We start from the raw sequence: 18,758 nt of genomic DNA on the forward strand, positions 1-18,758 counted from the left end.
GGGGCTGGGTGGCAGCGCAAGGCCTGGGACCCCCGCTGGTGCCAGGGGTGGAGGGCTGGCGGGCCAGCAGGCTTCCTAGCTGGCTCTGCATCTCCCCCCCTTCACCCCACAGTAGCAGCAGAGTTTGGATGTGGGAAGGGGTAGGGGGTTGGGGCATGGGATGGGGTGAGTTGGGCTCTGGGCAGCTCTTCCCTGGGGGGCTCCCTGGGAGTGGGCGATATCCCCCTCGCTCAGCTGCTAGGCAGAGATGTGGCCAGGCATCTCTGTGTGCTGCCTCTGCCCAGAGCACCAGGAATCATGGCCAATGGGAACTGCGGGGGTGACAGGTGTGGGCGACAGGTGTGATCCAATGAAAAATTGCAGCTTGTACAAAATAGTTTGTCACCATCGGCATGTAGAATTTGGCTTCCAAATTCTTTCACACGATCTGCTGCAGTAATAGTTTTTGAGGTTTTTGATTTACTTTGGACGCTCATTTTACAGTAATTGCATGCGTCTTCTAGTAGATGGTCAATTGAGATCAGTACAGTACGTAACTTCCCTAATGTCCATATCTACCAATCGGTGAGTTCAGCCCTGAGTATGATTTGCTGCTGTAAAGTGTCAGTCAAAAAATTCTGTCAAGTGCCTCACCTTTCTTTTTGTTTTTATTGAAATAAGCTAATAATTGCACCTGGAAGTGGGGACAGTTCTCTGTACAATGTCCCCTCCCCAGGCAGCTGCAAAGGGAGAGGGACAGGAAGCGAGTGGGGAGGAGGGGTGCAGAGCTATGTGCAGCCGGAATAGATACCCAAGAGCAACCCTGCAGGGAAAGAACAGCTACTGTCCCTCCCGAACCCAGCTGGGCGCTTCCAGCAGCACAGGAAATATTGGATCCAACTCCATAAGTCTCCTTCAGCTGCAGGAACCTCTGGGGCTGCTGCCCAGTCCCAGAGCATCCTGCAGCAGAGGGAGGCACCCGGAGGTGGGTCTGGTTTTCTCCCCCGACTTCCACCCCCACCACCAGAGAGGTTATGCAGGGAAGGGACAGGACTTGTCCATCCCCAGCCCAGCTGGAGCTAGGAGTCTCCTTTGCTGGGGGGCTCCTAGGAACAAGGGGACATCGGTTTTCACTGGGAAATTGGTAGGGCCCTACCAATCCATGAGGTGTGTCGTACTGGCTACTTAATCTCCTTTCTTTCATGCTGGCCCACCATCAGAAGAGGAGAGGAAGGCCACTTCTTCTCTCCTAATGTTAGTCCCTTCCACTGCTGTTCTTTTCCTGCCCTCATTCCTGGCATCAGACTTCTGCAGTTCAGTGGAAGGAGGAATTCTCTAGAAGGTTTAACATATGCCCTTATCTCCAAGGAGGCTATCTGTCATTTTGCCATGTATACTTTGAAACTGCTTTGTGCCAATGTCAATAAACCTTGTTTATGTGTTGATATTTGTATCTTTCCCTTTACTGTCTTAATCAGCTAAGCTAGCAGTGTAAATGAAAGACATGTGGAGGAAGTTCTTTGTCCTTTCTGGAGTTTATATTTTTTTAAAAATTAAACGTTTAATAAAACCCAAATATTTTCAGAACAAACTAAATTGCTAAAATGTTTTTACTATAAAAAGATTGATTAGAAGTTCAATATGGAAATACCACTGCATCTGTTTAGTCAAAAGTTGGCATGCTGTCTGCTGTGCTCCCCACACTGTGTACAGTGGCACAAGTTAACACAATTTAATAGAAAAGCTCATATTTAATTGACAGGTTTGATGAGATTTGAGGTAAGCTATTGCAGGGTTCAGTTACTAATATATCCTGCAATGATTAAATAACCAATCATGCTACTTGTGCCTATCGTTTATTGTTTCATCAACTCTCCAGCTTTGTATTTGACTTCAGAGGGGTCCTATTTTGAGTTACTCTGTATTCAGCCAAATTCTAAATATATAGTAGTAACAACACCTATTTTTATGTGGCACTTTTCATCAGTAGATCTCAAAGTGCTTCGTAGTCTTTAATGAGTGTATCCTTGTAACCCCACTGGGAGGCAGAGAAGTGCTGTTATCCCCACTTTATAGTTGGGGAAGTGAAGCACAGAGGCTTAGTGACTTGCCCAAGGTCACACGGATGTTTGTGGTGGAGCAGAGAAATTAACCCAGGTCTTCCAAGCTCTAGGTAATGCCCTAACCACTTGATCTCACACCGTAAGCATACCCCTACAGGGAACAAAATATAAGTTTCATGTAGGTCTAAAAATAAAATACTCATAACTTTTGTCACTTTAAATATTTCATTCAAGGCATGATTCTTTAGCTTTCATATGCTAATTTACAGGAACAGACTAAGGCCGTGATCCTTATGTTCAGGCAATCTCACTTGTCCGAGTGGGCCCTGACATAGATTTTTGCAGTGACTGTAGACTTGACTATCTTAAGGGCTTGGTCTACAACAGGGGTAGGCAACTTATGTCACGCGTGCCAAAGGCGGCACACGAGCTGATTTTCAGTGGCACTCACACTGCCTGGGTCTGGCCACTGGTCCGGGGGGCTCTGCATTTTAATTTAATTTTAAGTGAAGCTTCTTAAACATTTTGAAAACCTTATTTACTTTACATACAACAATAGTTTAGTTATATATTATAGACTTATAGAAAGAGGCCTTCTAAAAACCTTAAATTAGAGTGAATAAATGAAGACTTGGCACAGCACTTCTGAAAGGTTGCCAACCCCTGCTCTACAATTAAAAGTTACATTGGTATAGCTGCAGTGGTCAGTGGCATGAAAAAAACATGGACATAGCTGAATCTATGCCAGGATTTTATTAACATAGCTATGTCGACATGAGAGGGCTTCTGTCCACATAGCTACCATTGTTCGGGGAGATGGTGTTCCCATACCGACAAAGCCTCTTCTGTCAGCTTAAACTGCATCTACACTAGAGGGCTATGTCAATATATCTATGCTAGCATAGGCTCCATAGGGTAGACATAACCTTAGTGTATAGCCTTCAGTTCAGTAAAACCCGCAAAGAGCTGGAATTGACCACTGGTTGATAGAGACTTTTTTTCTATAGTGTGTTTTTAGTTAAATTGGTATCAGTTTAGGTGGTGCCTGTTGTCCTGTGAGTTGACTGTTGCAGACTCCCTCACATTGGTCTCTCATTGGTATGAGATTATTTGAAAGTGATATGATTATTTCCAGACCAGTGTTGTATTTATCAGTCATTATTTCAAAAGCACTGGTAAACCAACCAACAGATTTTTGATCTCTGTGATCAACTTTGTTGTGATTGCTTAGAACTGTACTGATGAAAATGGATAAATTTCTGGACAGTCATCAACACAGAATAAATCTAACAAGAACTTGTTATCTTGGAGCATGCCAAACCATACACAGAGTAGTGCAGCTCAGTTATTCACCAAAGTAACTTTTCCTCTTTATCAGAGAAAGTGAGGGGAAGAGAATCTGTCCAAATAATTGCCAGTCTTAAAGGCCTCATTCTTCCACCTCTTTTATTCAAACTATTCAGATTTCAACATTTCTATTTGAAAAGGAAACTGAGAGCATAACACTTACAAGGAATTTTTTAAAGAAGATTTTTCTTTATATTTAAGAATTACAGATGATGTTGGCAGGTTCTAAAGAATTCAGTGCAGTCCTTGGGATTGAAGGATGGAAGTTGTAATGCACAGTCTCAAAGTGGATAATATGAATCAGTCAAGGATACTGAAGATCTGTTCATCTTTGTTACCTTCTGGCTTCTTCAAATCTTCCTTTGCCAGAAGGTAACAAAGATTAACAAGGATGATCCAGTAGAATCCCCCACACCCCACCTTCTTCCCACCCATCTCTTGGGACCATATACAACACAAGTCTCTGGCTCCAGACGTTTCACTGCAGCACCTTGCTAACTTTTCTGAAAGGGAGAAATTGAACAAGTGGGCTGAATGTCAGAGAACTTTAGGACAGTATCTAATGAACAGCTTGAACAAAGATGCATGTTAGCTCATTTCAACAACTGTGATTCATGTGAACTTCTGCTCTGACTGAATTCTAAGGCAAGTGCTGCCCTACCTGCTCTGTGCTCTGCTCCAAGTACAGTGGAAGTCTGAATGGGTCTCTTCTTTCCTCAGTCACCTGAAGACATTGTAATTACTTCTATCCCTAACACTTAAAATTAACAATAGAGATGGGTCTGAGTAAAAACCATGGATCAACATGTGAACGGGTACAACTCTGCAGCTCTGGGCCATCTCTAATTATTCACTATGACTTCTGAAGTCCATTTACAGCTGAATAGACCTTGACTGAGCATTGACTGTTTTATGAAAAGTAATTTAAGATTCTCAAGGAAATTGTTGATAGCCCAGTAAATCTTGCACAGTATGTCCATGCACTGCAAATCCATTTTATCCTTAGTGACCGGGTATAAGTGTTACTCCTCTCCTTTCTTTCACTTGTAAAAGTTTTCACTGAGCATGAAAATGAGTGTCAGTTTAAAGGTAACAGGGGTAGGGTGAGGGGAGAAAAGAGCAATCTCAAGCACTGTCATATGTCTAGGATTACTTTGAGTGATCTCATCAAATGTTTACAACATCCCTGATGAACTCCATTAATGAAAAATCTCTGTAAAGAACAAATAATCTCAAGAGGAAGTTTCTAAATAAGTGCATTACAGTTATACAAGAGAATGGAAAAACTAATAAATCTGGGAAATCCAAATGAGAGGCTATTTTATATAAGATAATAGATATATTGTATCAAAAGCCATATACCTGAGTGATCTTTTCTTCCTCGGAAGCAGCTAAAGGCAAGCAGTTACTGAATTTTAACAAGTGCAGATAGCTTGGAAAGATGTTAAAATCTTAACAAACAACTGAAACTTTTAGTATACTTATTTTTGTGCAGTTTTATAAAATACAAAAAAACTAAGGTGTTATAAGATCCACTAAGAGAGTTCAAGTTATAAAAAAAATTAACCTGCTAAGCATAAAGGAAATACCGAATATACTCATTCAAAAGCCCGATTTTTTTAGTAAAAAAGGGAAGGACCAGAGAAGGGGGTCGGCTTATGAACAGGTATAGAGAGGGAGAGGTGGGACACAACATCTACCCCCAACAGAGGGAGCAAGGAGAGGCAGCAGAGCTGGAAGGGAAGTCTCTCTGCTTCTGGCCATGCTGCTCTCCCTCCCAGACTCCGAAGCATCTGCAGCTCTGGGGCTGCAGCCGTGCCTCTCGGACCCACCCTCCAGAGCAGGCTGTGGCCACACCACCGGAGCACACTGCGGCTGTGCCACTTGGCCCAGCCTGCTGGAACATGCTGCGGCCGCGCCACCCGGTCTGGCTCACCGGACCAGGCTCCAGCCACGCTGCCCAGCTCACCTGCCGAGCAGCTCCAGCCAGGCCAGAGACATCCTCCCCAGATAAGGTGAGAAGGGATGGATGGGGAGAGTGTGAGGGTCCCCGGGCTAGGGGTAGGGTCGTGGAGGGTGGTCACAGGGGTTACTCCCCTGACCCCCAGCTTCTCCCCCCCAAAACATTTCCCCACCAGTTACTGTCTCGGCCTGTCAGGGTAAGCAGCTGGCGCGCCGGGACACTTTGTTTACGTAGGTTTACCTCTGTGCCTACGAATGCTCAAGTTAAACAAACCATCTTGGCCCCCCAATGGCTTATCTTGATGGCCTGGGAGCCAAAGTTTGCTGACCCCTGGGTTATAAACATTTTCCATTTTTACTTATCCATCTTGGCGGGGGGTGAGGTTGGCTTATAAACGAACTGGCTTATGATCAAGTATATACGGTAATTGCAAACTGAGGTTGGTTTTCTGTATTCTACAGTTTTCATGCACATTGTTGTTGTTCTATCAGCATGGATGTTTTTATCTTTAGCTGGATAATAAATATCTTTAATGTATGCCTCAGTTGTGGCTAGAAACAAATTTTGGCTAAAAGTTATTTCTTTTGCACATTCAATTTCTAACTGTATTTGTAGCATCGTTCATTTTGGTTTACAATGTGTATTTTAAGGACATTCTTTTCTGAATCTTTATTTTCCTAGTTAATTTTTATTTTAAAAAATGTTATGGGATGGAATATGCCAACTATCCAACCAGTGAATTGTTAGTATGGCCAGTATTTCTTTCCTCACATATTTAAAGGTTTGTGTGCCATTTGCCTAGTTTCTTCAAAATCCCCTTTGGTAACTTCAGAAATTTAAGCCACTTTGCTTCAAACACACACAATTGTCTCTGTACTCATGCTACATGTTACATATATACGTTTCTATTTGCAGGATTGTTATTGCAGAGTAGTAGAAATTAATAAAATTGCAGTAGCTGCTAAAATTAAAATCTTGCAAAAGTTAAATAAAAGGTAAACTTGCAGCAAATATCAAAAGTCAAATTCTGCAAACCGTTGGTCATGAAAACAAGTCCTCTTATGCAAAATTCTATTGAGGGCTCCACCATAGATTTCTTACCAGAGTAAGGATTGCTTTTAAGCAAGTATGTACAGATTCTGGGCCTTACTCACTTTAAATTCAACAGACTACTGTGACAAATAGCTCCTTGTGGACACTACTTCCACTGGTTTTCCTTTTGCCCATAATATATTTAAATATTTCTTTGTTCCTCTTGATTTCCTCTGCTTATTGCATTTTTTCTTCTCTTTTTTTTTTTTCTTTTAACTTTGGCCTCACAAGTTTTGATTGTGTACTGTTAATTGCTCGGTGGCTTCCCTGTTCTTCGCATAGGATTGCCACCTCTGAGGTACAGAAAACCCTGGGACATCCGGGATGATCCTGAGCCTACAAAACTGAATAGTTGACAGTGTGTACAGAGTGCTTTTCAGATTTTCTAGGATAGCTACCTCAAAAGAGGGACCATTTTGGAAAACCTGGACAACTGACAACTCTGTCTTCACATGTGGAAACACTTTTTTCTGGTCAATATATACCTGGACCACTGTATCAGGTTCATTGAAGGAAATAGCTTCCTTTGTGTACCATTACAATTGTATATGCCTGGGAAACAAGTGGCCTGAGCACATATCAGATTCTATATCCGTCTAAAAAGCGTGACTAAATGGATGTCTGCAAATCTGAATTTTCTGCCAATACTATTTTTCTGAATTTAGTACCAGCATTATATTCAGGAAAAAAATAGCATTGTAGAGAATTCAGATTTGCAGACATCCATTTAGTTATACTTTTTAGCTATGTGTAGAATTTGAGGCATGTTCAGATCACTTGTTTCCCACGCATATGCATTTTTAATGGTGTACAAAGCAATACTTACTTCAGTGAATACTGGAATTAAAATTATGATGTTACTTGCTGTACACTGATCTTGACAGAATTAGTATTCTAATCTGTTTTAAACTCTCTGGTAGCAACATACGCTGCATCTGATTGTTGCAGGCACAGAGGATGCCGGAGGCAAGCAACAATGGTTCGTGCCCAGAGTGCTTAGCGTCAATAAACACACCAGGGTGGAGAAGCAAGCAAAGTTTATTTGAGATCTCAAAGCGGTGCTGGGAGACTTAGCATGCCTCAGATCCAGCACCCCTACACAAGCGGCTTTTCCCTTTTTATAAGTTTTTTTTTTCTTTCCCCCCCCCTTCTTCCTCCCCCTGTAGCAATTACGTAAGCACAGATGCATTAAGTAATCTTGGCCGCGGCAGCTCATTAGTAAGTTTTCCTTCTGCAAGTTATCTTGTCCTTCTGCTAAAGGTGCGCAGGCCTCATTATTTCTGCTTTAGACCAGTTAGAACTGTTGCAACTGATAACGGCTGTTACACCTGGCCTTTTAGGTCGATTACAGTTCAAACATGGAGGGACTCTTGTCTGCTGAGGCCTAAAACCAGGAAGGCTCCATACCCTGGTGGCCTTCCACCCTCCTGAGTTACTTAGGGTTATGTTTAGTGACACCAACATGATGGTGAAGATCTTAAAAAAACATTAAACGGGAGTGGCAGTATTTTAAAGAAGTAAGGTGGGTGATTTGAACATGGAGAACAAGAGTTATTTATGCACTGACACAGAATTGGTATGGCAAACATACCAAATGTGTCACTGCACTTTCTGACAGGAGTGTATCTATTATGGATACATTTTTCTTGTGCAATGAAATTGTCCGCCACCAGGGTAAAGCTTGTTTGTACAGAAGGCAGCTTTCTTGGGGCTGGTCCAAGATTGTGAAATCTTCTCCTGCAGGATTTATAAAGCACCAAAAAAACTTTGCCACTTTGCATTCCAAGTGGAAGGAGTACTTTTCTATTTGGCCTTCACTAATAAAAACACAGTACCTCAGCACACTGTGCATACATTTGAAAAAAAAATATTTTATTCCACACACAGATTTTCCCTGTGGATAAAGGAAGGTGGGTAGGAGGAAATCCCTTTCTCTCCTTTGTGGGCTACCTGTATCATTAGCACCTACGTGGAGAAAGAGGGAGAGCAGCTAACGTTGGGCTGCTAATTCTTCTCCAATGCAGGTGCGAGAGAAATGTCCTTCAGTGTGCTGATGGGCACCATGGAGCCGCACAAAATGGGAAGTAAGATGCAGCAGCAAAAAGATGTGGATTGTAATCTGGTTTCTGCCCTGTTCCTGCGGCAGTGCAACTGTGTGCTGCCCCTTACTTGACTTGGACTGTAGGATTAGAATGGCGATTTGATTTTGTGTGTGGACAGAAGCAGCATGATTTAGGTATATTAGATGTGCCAGCGTAACTAACTATGTCTATATTTTGCTTTTGTAGATTTGTTCGTACTGTGTTACCCTTTTCTCAGGAGTTTCAAAGAGATAAGCAACCTAATGCACAGCCGCAATATCTCCATGGATCAAAGGTTAGATTTTATTACCTTATATTCATGGTTTTTATACACTTGATGACAGAACTTTTTTGAAAAATGTTACAGTACAGAAATGATTGGTTATGAAATTTACCATTAATGTGCTTAAGTATTTAGCGTATATGCTTCTTGAGAATATTTTAAATCTAATTTGCTCTTGGATTTTGACTGGAAGGTGCAGTAATATATGCAAGACAGTGTAAACTTTGTGGTTTGGTGTTTGGCCGTATCTAATGTTGTTCAAAATTAGTTCTCGTGTCAAACTTAGATTGCACAGTTCTCCACAGCAGCAGAGGAGAACTGAACAGAAAATGAGCTGTGGAATTTTTGTCAACCACAGAGAGAGGGAACATGAGCCCACATTGAGAGCAGCTGCTCCTTCATTGCAATTCCTGTGGTGGTGGTTACAGAATGAGATGAAACAAGTAGGAAAAGCTGCCCTTTGACTGTAATCAGACTTTAAAATAAACATAAGGACTCTCTCTCAAAATCTCAGATATTAAACTGTTTAAAAAAACCAGCTAAAAGAAACAGGTAGATGATGATGGCTTTAAGCAAGGTTACAACAGTGAGTGTGTAGCACTCCTGACTCCTCATCCTGTGCCTTATGTGTGAGACAGCATCTGATACCCAAAATGCCCCATTCTGCAAATGCTTATGTGTATGCACATAACTTTTAAGTGAGTAGTTTTATTGTCTTTAATAGAACTACGCACATGCTGATCTTTGTAATATTGTATATTAGGGGTATAACATCCTTTCTCATCCTTGCTAGCGTGGGAATTGATTACCTGTTCTTAGGAATAAACATTTTATTACTGGTCACAAAGTTATCTTTCTTCTTTAATATCCAGCCAGAATAATTTAACCTGTCACAAGAGCAGTAAATTCCTAGGTTGACACTTCCATTATAACTCCATGAAGTCCCCTTTCCTTTTGTTTTTTTGATTTTTAGGCTGACACTCCTTTTGTGTTTTGCTTATGGAATGTGTGTGTATAGGAATTAATAAGAGGCTTTTATTAAATGGATAGTAAGAAAGAAGTAATTCCTAAATTTAGCAGTATAAATAAATAACGGAGTCTATATTCTTATTGCAGCAGAAGCACTAGCTTTTTAAAAAACACTTTACAAAATAAACTACACTTCCTAGATCCTGACTGTGACAGATTTTCTTTGCCCCGCCCCTGCCCCCCTTTGAGGTGCCGCCTGGAACTGGGGTACCATTGAGCCCACCTGACTCACCAGCCTTTTAACTGTATTGCTATGCAGTCTGCCAAGCGTTCTCCCAGGCTTCAGACTGCACTTTACCAGCATATATACTGGTAGGGACACACCCAGCTGCAGCTGTACACACAAATGCTGAGATAAGCTCTGCATGGGAAGGCTCAGCTAAGGAACTGTCCAGTGCTCAAGTGCACACCCCGCCCTCTGGAGTGTGAACCCAAAATTTTACTGTCTTGTGCTGCACAGAGAACGGTACAGCATAAGCTCATGAAATTCTCCCCTTCCTTCATTGTGGAGGGGAATATACACAGCTTTCCATCCCAAGTTATGATTTCCACACCACTGATTTTAGACAAAGCAAACACAAGTTTACTAACTACAAAAAATAAGTTTTAAGCGATTATAAGGGATAGCAAACAGATCAAAGCAGATTATCTAGCAGATAAAATAAACATACAATCTAAGCTTGATATACTAAAGAAATTGGTTATAAATAGCAAATTCTCATCCTAAATGTTTTAGGCAGCTTGCAGAGATTCTTGAAGGCAAGCTGCATTTGCTTGCAGCTTAAAACTCCAGATATTTCTTTCACAGGCTAGACAACCCTCTTACCTGGGCTCAGCCCTTTTCCCCTAGTCCAGTCTTTTTGTTCTCAAGTATTTCCAGCACTCCTTGATGATGTCACTTCCCTGCCTTAAATAGTTTTTGCATATGGTGGGAATCCTTTGTCTCGCAGTGTGATTCCCATTCCCACATCCAGTCAGTGGAAAAACACTAGTATCATCATGGAGTCCAGTACCAGGTGTCTTGGTCATATGTCCCTGCAGCCATAACTCCGAGGCTTTTTGCAGTATCCCCAAGAAGGCTCCCTGGTGCGAGTTTAGCATCTTCAAAGACCTATTGTTCTCCCTAATGGCCCTTCCCACCTGGCTACGTAGACTGATTGCATTCTGTCTAGTGGGCATTTCCCAGGTGTAAACACTTGTAAAAGATGCATAGACGATATTCCTAACTTCAGATACAAAAATGATACATGCATACAAATAGGATCATCATATTCAGTAAATCATAACCTTTCCAATGATATCGCAAATGACCCATCTTGCATAAAACACATCTTAGTTATATCATAATCCTATCATAACCATATCTCTGTGAAGAATATGGGGCATAGTGTCACACTGATATCCTAAAAAGTTCATGGGAAGGAATAGGTGGTAATTTTTCTGAACACCCTGTCCCAGCCCATAGCTTTGTAATAACAGTGCCTTAACAAGTCACTAGAAAGTATTTTAAATAGAGGAGATGAATTATCACTCTAATTTTGCAGCATTTTTCAAGTAAGAAGAGAGACAAAGTGCAAGCTTTATGTGAAGAATATTTCTCATTTCATGGTACAATTAGATGGGTATTAATCTAGAAGGGGTTGCAAATCTTATGTATTGTATTTAGAATTATAACTGATTCAGTGAACCACCTAGGTATGTTTCATTCTTGTATGGTTACTATTCATTATCTAATTATACTTAGCACATCTCATTTTCAAAGTACTGTATACACATGAATTAATTATCACACCACCACTGTTAGGTGCTGTAAGTATTGTTATATCAGTTTTTACAGATGGAGGAAACTGAGACAGATTGATTTAAGTGATTTGTCCAGGCTTATATAGCTAATTATAGACAAAGAAAATACAGCTCAGAAATGCTACACGTTCGGTCCCAAGGTAATGATTGCATTTGTAAAATGTGTGCTTCTAAAACATAAAGGAAAAATGAGAATTAATCTTTCTTTATATGGAAAATTTAAAAGTTAAAGTGTTGCCACAAATAGTGATTTTAATTAGAATATTCACTTCCAAGCAGTTATTGAATAGTGTGTGGGGGAAAGCAGAACTGTACATCACCCTGGATTTATTCTATTCTTTACTACTACTTTGAATGATGGTCCCTATGTGTATGCCTGTGGTGTGTGTTTCCTGCAGCATTGAACTTAAAATATTTGATGTATGATGGTGGAAGGGCATTTGGCGTCCAGCAAAAAAATATCTGTCATCTTTGGATTATTAGGCAAGATTCTGAATGCTCTGCTGGAGATGAACTTTCATAGATTCATATATTCCAAGGCTAAATTTGTTTACCTGGAAGATTGACCTGTTGCAGAACCCTTTAAAAATAAAATGCTCTCTATCTGCAAGTAATGGAGCCAACTGAGAAGTGAGGACAGATCATGCCATTGAGTTCCCCTTTTCATCATCCAGCACGCCCAACCACATTCTCGTCTTTAGCTTCTCACAGCTCTGCAATAAAACAGGTATTAACTCCCACTGTGACTTCTGTTAAGATTACCAACCCATCCATAAATCAGCAAAGTATTTTTTAAATCCATAACAAAACTCTCCACCTTTTTTGATTTGGTAGATTTTCTGATAAGTAATGAAACACACACACTCTTCAGGTTGTGTATGGTCTCCTGTTGTGCTCTTCCAGTTAACTGGTCAGTTCCTAAAGCAGGATCAGGAACATCTGATTTTATGTACCCACAGACCTCTGTTTTCATATCAGTAACGAGATATAGGTCAGTGGATATTGTAAACGGCTCCTCCTGGCTGGCACTGGGAATAGAACAGTCAGCTGGAAAAATACCTAACTGCAAAAAATGACTGACTTTATGTCAGCCAGAATGTTTGAGAGCATGCAGAATGATGTCTCTTGACTTCATTCAAGAGTCAAATAGCCATATAGGACATACTGCCATCAGGTTATGGAGAAATGGCTCTGGAGGAGGAGGAAATATTGGATGGCCATATAATATTGCATAACTCCCAAATGGGAGAATATTACCTTAAGAATCATGATTAGCTTTATCTGATTATGAAGCATAGAATTCTTATGGAGGATATGTAGATCAGCCACTACAGAGGCTACTTGTGGCTTAAAGAGCATTTACTAATACTTAAACAGTTAATATACAGTTAGGTCTTCAGAGCTCTGTGTGTATATCATCTAATTTATTCGGTAGAGGAAAAATATTCCATAATCCAAATTAAAGACATAGGTTGAAGTCTTGGCCACGTTTAAGTCAATGGCAAAACTCCCACTGACTTAATAGAGGCAGGATTTCACTCATGATGTATGCTTGTCTTTGATGAGAAACTATTAATTGACAAGTAGAGCATTCTGAGTGTCTTTTCTTCCATCTGTAACCTCGCCTCTTTGTTTTTGTTTTTTGTTAATGACAGTTATGTGTTATGAACATGAAGCATATTTTGGTAACAGTTTGATAGGAGGATTTGATGTCTTAGGGGAGTGGAGATATTACACTGAGCTTTTCACCTTGAAACCACTTAACAGAAAAAAAAAAAAAAAGGATTTGCTGTCTGGCAGTTCAGTGGTTTATGTTAAATCAATAGTAGTTTCAGGTCAGTTCCTAGGTCAATATTAATTTGCACTGGTTGGTTCTTATTAGCAGTCTCAGTCGTCACTCTAAATATATACCTTCTCATTTAATTAAAGAGCAAGCTGCCAAAACACAAGACCACCACAGTGAACCTGAGATTGTAGAGAGATTATCTGACTGCAGATTCTCACAGGTTAGAAAGCCAAATCAATCAATATGGCTCAAAGCAGAAGATTATTAATGTTCTAATTCTATACAGGGTGACCTAGGGTGAAACTTTCAAAAGCTCCTATGTCGCACTTTCAAAACTGACTTAAGCATTTAGGCTTAACAGTCTGTTCCATGTCATATTTAGCTGTGACACTGAGTACTTTTCCCAAATCAGAATTGCTCTGTGTAGCTCAAAAACTTGTCTCTTTTACCAACAGAAGTTCATCCAATACCTCATCCATCTTGTCTCTTGAAGCACTTAATTGCTGTTGAAAGTTGTTGGGACTTAGGCTCTTAAGTGCCTACATTTTTGTCATTGTTGTGTACACAGGTCTGTAATAAGTAAAAGCCTGAAGTAATACAAAGATTTTATCACAGCTGAAAATTGTAAATATTATAATAGTGCTATAGCAGTTTCCATCAGGGATTTCAGTGTGGCATACTAACATCAATTAATTGACCCTCTCTAAATCTTCGGGAATTTTGTTGAGTCCCTGTCATGAGGAAGCTGCCTTTTATGGGGAATTAGGGCCTAGTCTGCTTGAGACTGTCTTATGTGAAGTCCCTACTCGGGGTCATTAACTGCCTCAGGTGGCTAATTAGCAACCCAGCAGCTGGACCTAATAAAGGTTATCAAAGCTCAGTTAGAGGGAAACTCTGAAGGGCGACAGGACGCTCCTGTGGAGAGGAACTCCCAGAAGAGGCCTGAGCCAGAGGGCTGGGCAGGGAGCCTAGAGGGTGAGCTCTCTGGGGAACCCACCAGCGTGGAGAGTCTGGGAGAGGTGTTCCTGGAGAGGAGGGCTGCAGTCAGCAGGCATATAAGAGGGTCTGGTCTCAGCCAGGGGTCTCCCAAATGCTGCCCTGGCAAGGATCAGCGGCTGTCCTAGAGAAGATTGCAGTGGTTGGGCCTCCCCGCACCTCTGAATCCAGAGAAGGGTCTTACTCCAGTAGGGGCAGTAGGCCTAACAGCAGGGGCAGAGACAATCTTGGGGGAAGAGCATGGGTGGAAACAAGCCCTAGACTTAGGTGAGGAGACAGAAGGGCTCGGAATGACTTAGTCACCCAAATGAGATGCCGGAGTGAAAGTTTTGTTTATATTCTGTTTTGGCTTTTCTGTTAAGAAACGAGACCCTCCCCAGGGAGGTGCTCTTTAGCATCTAATGGTCTGTTTCATCTTGTTGATACCCTAGGGGATGGGAAAATCTAGTAAGGGCTCACCTGTATCCCTATGCCTACCTGCAAGGGGGCACACCAGGTCAGCCTGGAATGATGACAGTCCCCATGTCACAAATTAGGAAACTGAAATACAGAGAAGTTAGTAACTTTACAAAGTCACGCTGTAAGCCATTGGCAGAGCTGGGAACAAAGCCAGGTCTCTGGTCTCATGGACTTATGTCATAACTACAGGATAATCTTTCCTCCTTATATGAGTCTCTTTTCTTTGAATTAATTTAGCTAGGACAAATATTTCATCATAGTTGATAAAAAGAGTTTGCAGTAGTTTATTTCTCTGCATTTGTTTTGGAGGTAAAACTGCAGGGAGAACTTCAGTTTCTGAGCAGACTTTATTTCAGTTGTTCGTGTCTGTTTTGGGTAATTATCTCCATTTGAAACAACAGTAAATTTTCAACATTAGACACAGTTTATTTAAGAGACAACAGGAAAACGCAATCAACTGAAAAAAATATGTACGTGATATTATTTAACATTTACAGACCAGGTATAAAGGTTAATTTAGTACAGATATATAATTTTGAACATATCCATTTGGCACACAATTATGTTGTGGATCTCCCAACGGCATGCGAGTGGAGTAAATTTGTTTTCGGGTTGTGCCAGCTGTGATTTCCGTGTGTATGACTACCTTAGCACTAAAAAAACTGAAGTATCAGTCACAGAATGGTTGAAACACTGCAGGAGTGGAGTAGCGGGAAAAGCCACACTGCCTGCTGTGAAGTGTTTAGGTGAGTGCTACATTATCAGACTTGTCTGTAATAGACCACTTTGGCTTCCAGAAAGCCATTAGAATTGATGGCATTGGCTGTGCTAACAGTTGCCCTTCTTTGGCTGCTGGAATAGATCAAGCTGGCTAAGTGAATGTTGAGTTTAAATATACATTCTTTTAATATCTGTTTAAAATAAATGCTTAAAATCACAGTATATCGTACAGCCACACACACAGCGTATTATACAATAACACTAAAATATATCAACATAAAAGGAAGAAATATGTGCTTAATAGATTTAAAACTATGGAATATGAATGTGTGAAAACAGACTGGACATATCATTCTTCCAGAGTACCTAAGCTGCCAGTTCAAGGACAGTGTTGGCAACTTGCCAAGATCTTCAGGACAGCTAAAGTTGCATGTACATTTCCATAATCTCAAAAATACATGTACTCAGTCATAGTCTAGTTGCTTTTACTCTTGGTACCTTAACAGAAATTGATGGCTGGATAAAAACCTGCCCATTGTATTTTGTTCTCCCTCTTCAGTTTAGGGACAGAGCAATCATGAGTCATAGTTTTGGGTCTCATGATCTCCCCTTTCCATGCTGTGCAATGAGCACTTCCCTCTTATAACTGCAGCATTAGGCATTAAACACCTTAACCTCTCATGGTGGTGTAGCTAGAGTGCCTCTTGCCGGTGTCACCATCCTGAGTGCATTTTTAAGTTGGGTGAAATAGGAATCCCTTTTTTCGAATATCAGTGAATTTAGCTGGTGTCCTATAACTGGAACTTGTTTTGAATGGAACTGTCAAGTACAGTGTACAGCAATGAGCTGTGCAGTTTCAGAAATAACCTGATTCTGAATGATGTGGACAAAAAACGTTACAGACCATTATAGATGTAGTCATTTAATACAGGGCATTCGAGCTGCCTGCAGCATGAGAATACCAGGTCTCAATATGCAATTTTCAGTTTGTTTTATTATTGAATAATAATTCTCCCTTTGTCCTTTTCATTCGTGTGTTTATTTTGGTTTACTGTTTTGGAATAAACCTTATTCTCTCCCTCCAAAACAAAAACCAAGAATACGCTTTGATTTCTATGCTGTATGCTTGATAATATTTTCTTAATCAAATCAAGAGACTATTTAGTTCTAAACCTTAATACTGAGAACCTTCCAGCTGTACGTGTGATGGTGGGAGGGACAATTGTGGATAAGAATGCTGATGAGAGCGCATCAGCAAGAATTAAACACTGCAAATACAAACCGTAAAAGGTATAGAATTTGGTGGGTTAAAATATTTCACACATGGTGCACTGTTAATCTGTGCAGTGGCGTTTACCAATTAAAATAGCCCAATTGTCATCGGCACTAATTCCTGGCTTTTGGAAGTTTGCGTGGTAGGCTCCTTAGAAGTTAAGGGATTTTCTATTATGGTAGCCAGTTGGATACCTTCTGCATTCTTACCCTCAACACTTTGGACTAATCTGCCTTGCCTGTTAAACTGCTCTGGGGTGTGTGACTTGTTTATTGTCCAAGCCTCCCCCTTGTCCGGGTCTGAGGTCATGTTTTGTCCTTCTACACGTTCTCGTCTCTTGCGATACCATATATGCAGGCAGCCATAAAGGAGGATCCCGGCAATGATGAGAAGCAGAATACTGCTAGTTAGCCAGATACCCAGGGCCACATCTTTTATTTTGTTGCTTGCAGATGCTGGTTCTTCTTCTAATGTGTGAAAAATTCTGCACTGGTCACTGGAGGGGTTTGCAGATTGGCAGGTTACGCACAATATGTAGGTGGTTAGTGGAGTTAGGTTTTCGACGACAAATGAAGATCGACTAGCAGGCACTCGCTCTTCTTTCTGAAAATTTTTTCTTGAATAACCTGACAGCATGTTGTTCCGGTTGGGATGATACATAATACTGTAAAAGCTGTCAGCACAAATGGCCATGGTTGGCCAAATTACCACTGCTGTGCTTCCTGTTACATTTTGTATTGTTACTCCCATTGTGATGCCACTCAATATTTTTTCACAACTGTCTCCTTTCAAGAAAGGGAGATTATAGTTCCAGTTCCAGAAAAATAAGGAGATGTCCCAGAAACTTCACCACAGAGGAGAATGATGTGGCTCTTAAACATTAGTGTTCTGTAATTTAGAAAAGTAATTTATTAGGAAACAGTGCTTTTTATTTTTCTATGGGCATTTTTAAATGAAATAATCTGAATCTATAAGCAAAGAGAATCTTTGGCACTTGCATTTGCTTGAAAAATAAATCATAGCATATTTTCAAACCTTTCCAGTTACAGAAATGTTTGGTACTATTATGTAAGTCACTGAATATTGCAATCCTAAGGAATCTGCAGTCAGACAATATACCAGTGGGAGTGAAATTACCCATCATTTTATAACTTCTGTTTATTAAGAGGGAAACTTTCAAAAGAGGCATAATGAGCATAAAGCACTAAACTCCCATAGACTTCCAGTGGGAGTTGGGTGCCTAGCTCCCCTTTGTGCCTTTTGAAAATCTTCTCCTAACTCGGTTGTAGTGTAAAAACTAAACAGCCAGAATTTTTAATGGACACATGAGGTAGTACACGTCTGTTGACATGAGATCATGGAACAATTTTTTTAACTGCATAAATTTTAAATTTCTTTAACAGAAAAGGGAGCACAATATACAACATGGCTTATCACTTTGATAGTATAGAGTCACAGAGGCTTAAATATTGAGCACTATTGAAGAACTAGCGAAAACTTCATGCTTCTCTTGAATCATAGATGCTTATGTTAAGAGAATATCAGGCTTCACTTTGAAGAACCATATAGCTATAGATATCTGCATCACACAATTCCAAAAAATACATGCACAAGCAATCTATTGGCAGTTCAGTGAGCCTTTGTTTTGTTTTGTTTTGGGTTTTTTAAATCTGTTTTTATGTTTTTCCGCTAGGCTTATCTATTAACTATCTAGTATTTTCCTGCATTCTAACCAATCTTAAGAAAGACCAGTTTTTGAGAATGGGGGCTACTTTTATTAATTAGATGGAGGCAGGCAAAACTATCCAAATGTTTCCTCCTTTGTTCACCCATAGATTTTGATTTTAACTAGTCATCAAATTATTAAAAACCAGAACAGAGCAT

General features: G+C 40.5%; 2 protein-coding genes across 10 annotated transcripts in view; one reads left to right on the forward strand and one right to left on the reverse strand.

Moving 5' to 3' along the window:
* The window catches only part of CYFIP1 (cytoplasmic FMR1 interacting protein 1), a 143,939-nt gene that overhangs the window by 82,562 nt on the left and 42,619 nt on the right, over positions 1–18,758 (forward strand). For all 9 annotated transcript variants that reach the window (XR_007768726.1, XM_050919346.1, XM_050919327.1 and 6 more), the window contains one exon: positions 8,733–8,820. Coding sequence is in view for 8 of the 9 variants with exons in the window: in XM_050919346.1 (XP_050775303.1) it covers positions 8,733–8,820 (88 nt within the window). In the remaining variant the exon portion in view is untranslated. The remainder of the gene's footprint in view (positions 1–8,732; positions 8,821–18,758) is intronic.
* LOC127032393 (fibronectin type III domain-containing protein 9-like) lies at positions 15,431–17,732 on the reverse strand. Its single transcript, XM_050919650.1, has one exon. The coding sequence runs from the start codon at positions 17,622–17,624 to the stop codon at positions 16,962–16,964; it is 663 nt and encodes a 220-aa protein (XP_050775607.1). The 5' UTR covers positions 17,625–17,732; the 3' UTR covers positions 15,431–16,961.

The sequence above is a fragment of the Gopherus flavomarginatus genome, chromosome 1, assembly GCF_025201925.1.
Source record: "Gopherus flavomarginatus isolate rGopFla2 chromosome 1, rGopFla2.mat.asm, whole genome shotgun sequence".
NCBI lineage: Eukaryota > Metazoa > Chordata > Testudines > Testudinidae > Gopherus > Gopherus flavomarginatus.

Bases quoted from the DNA above. Each gene is read 5' to 3' on its own strand.
- LOC127032393 (XM_050919650.1), bottom strand. From the start codon at position 17,624: ATGGGAGTAACAATACAAAATGTAACAGGAAGCACAGCAGTGGTAATT.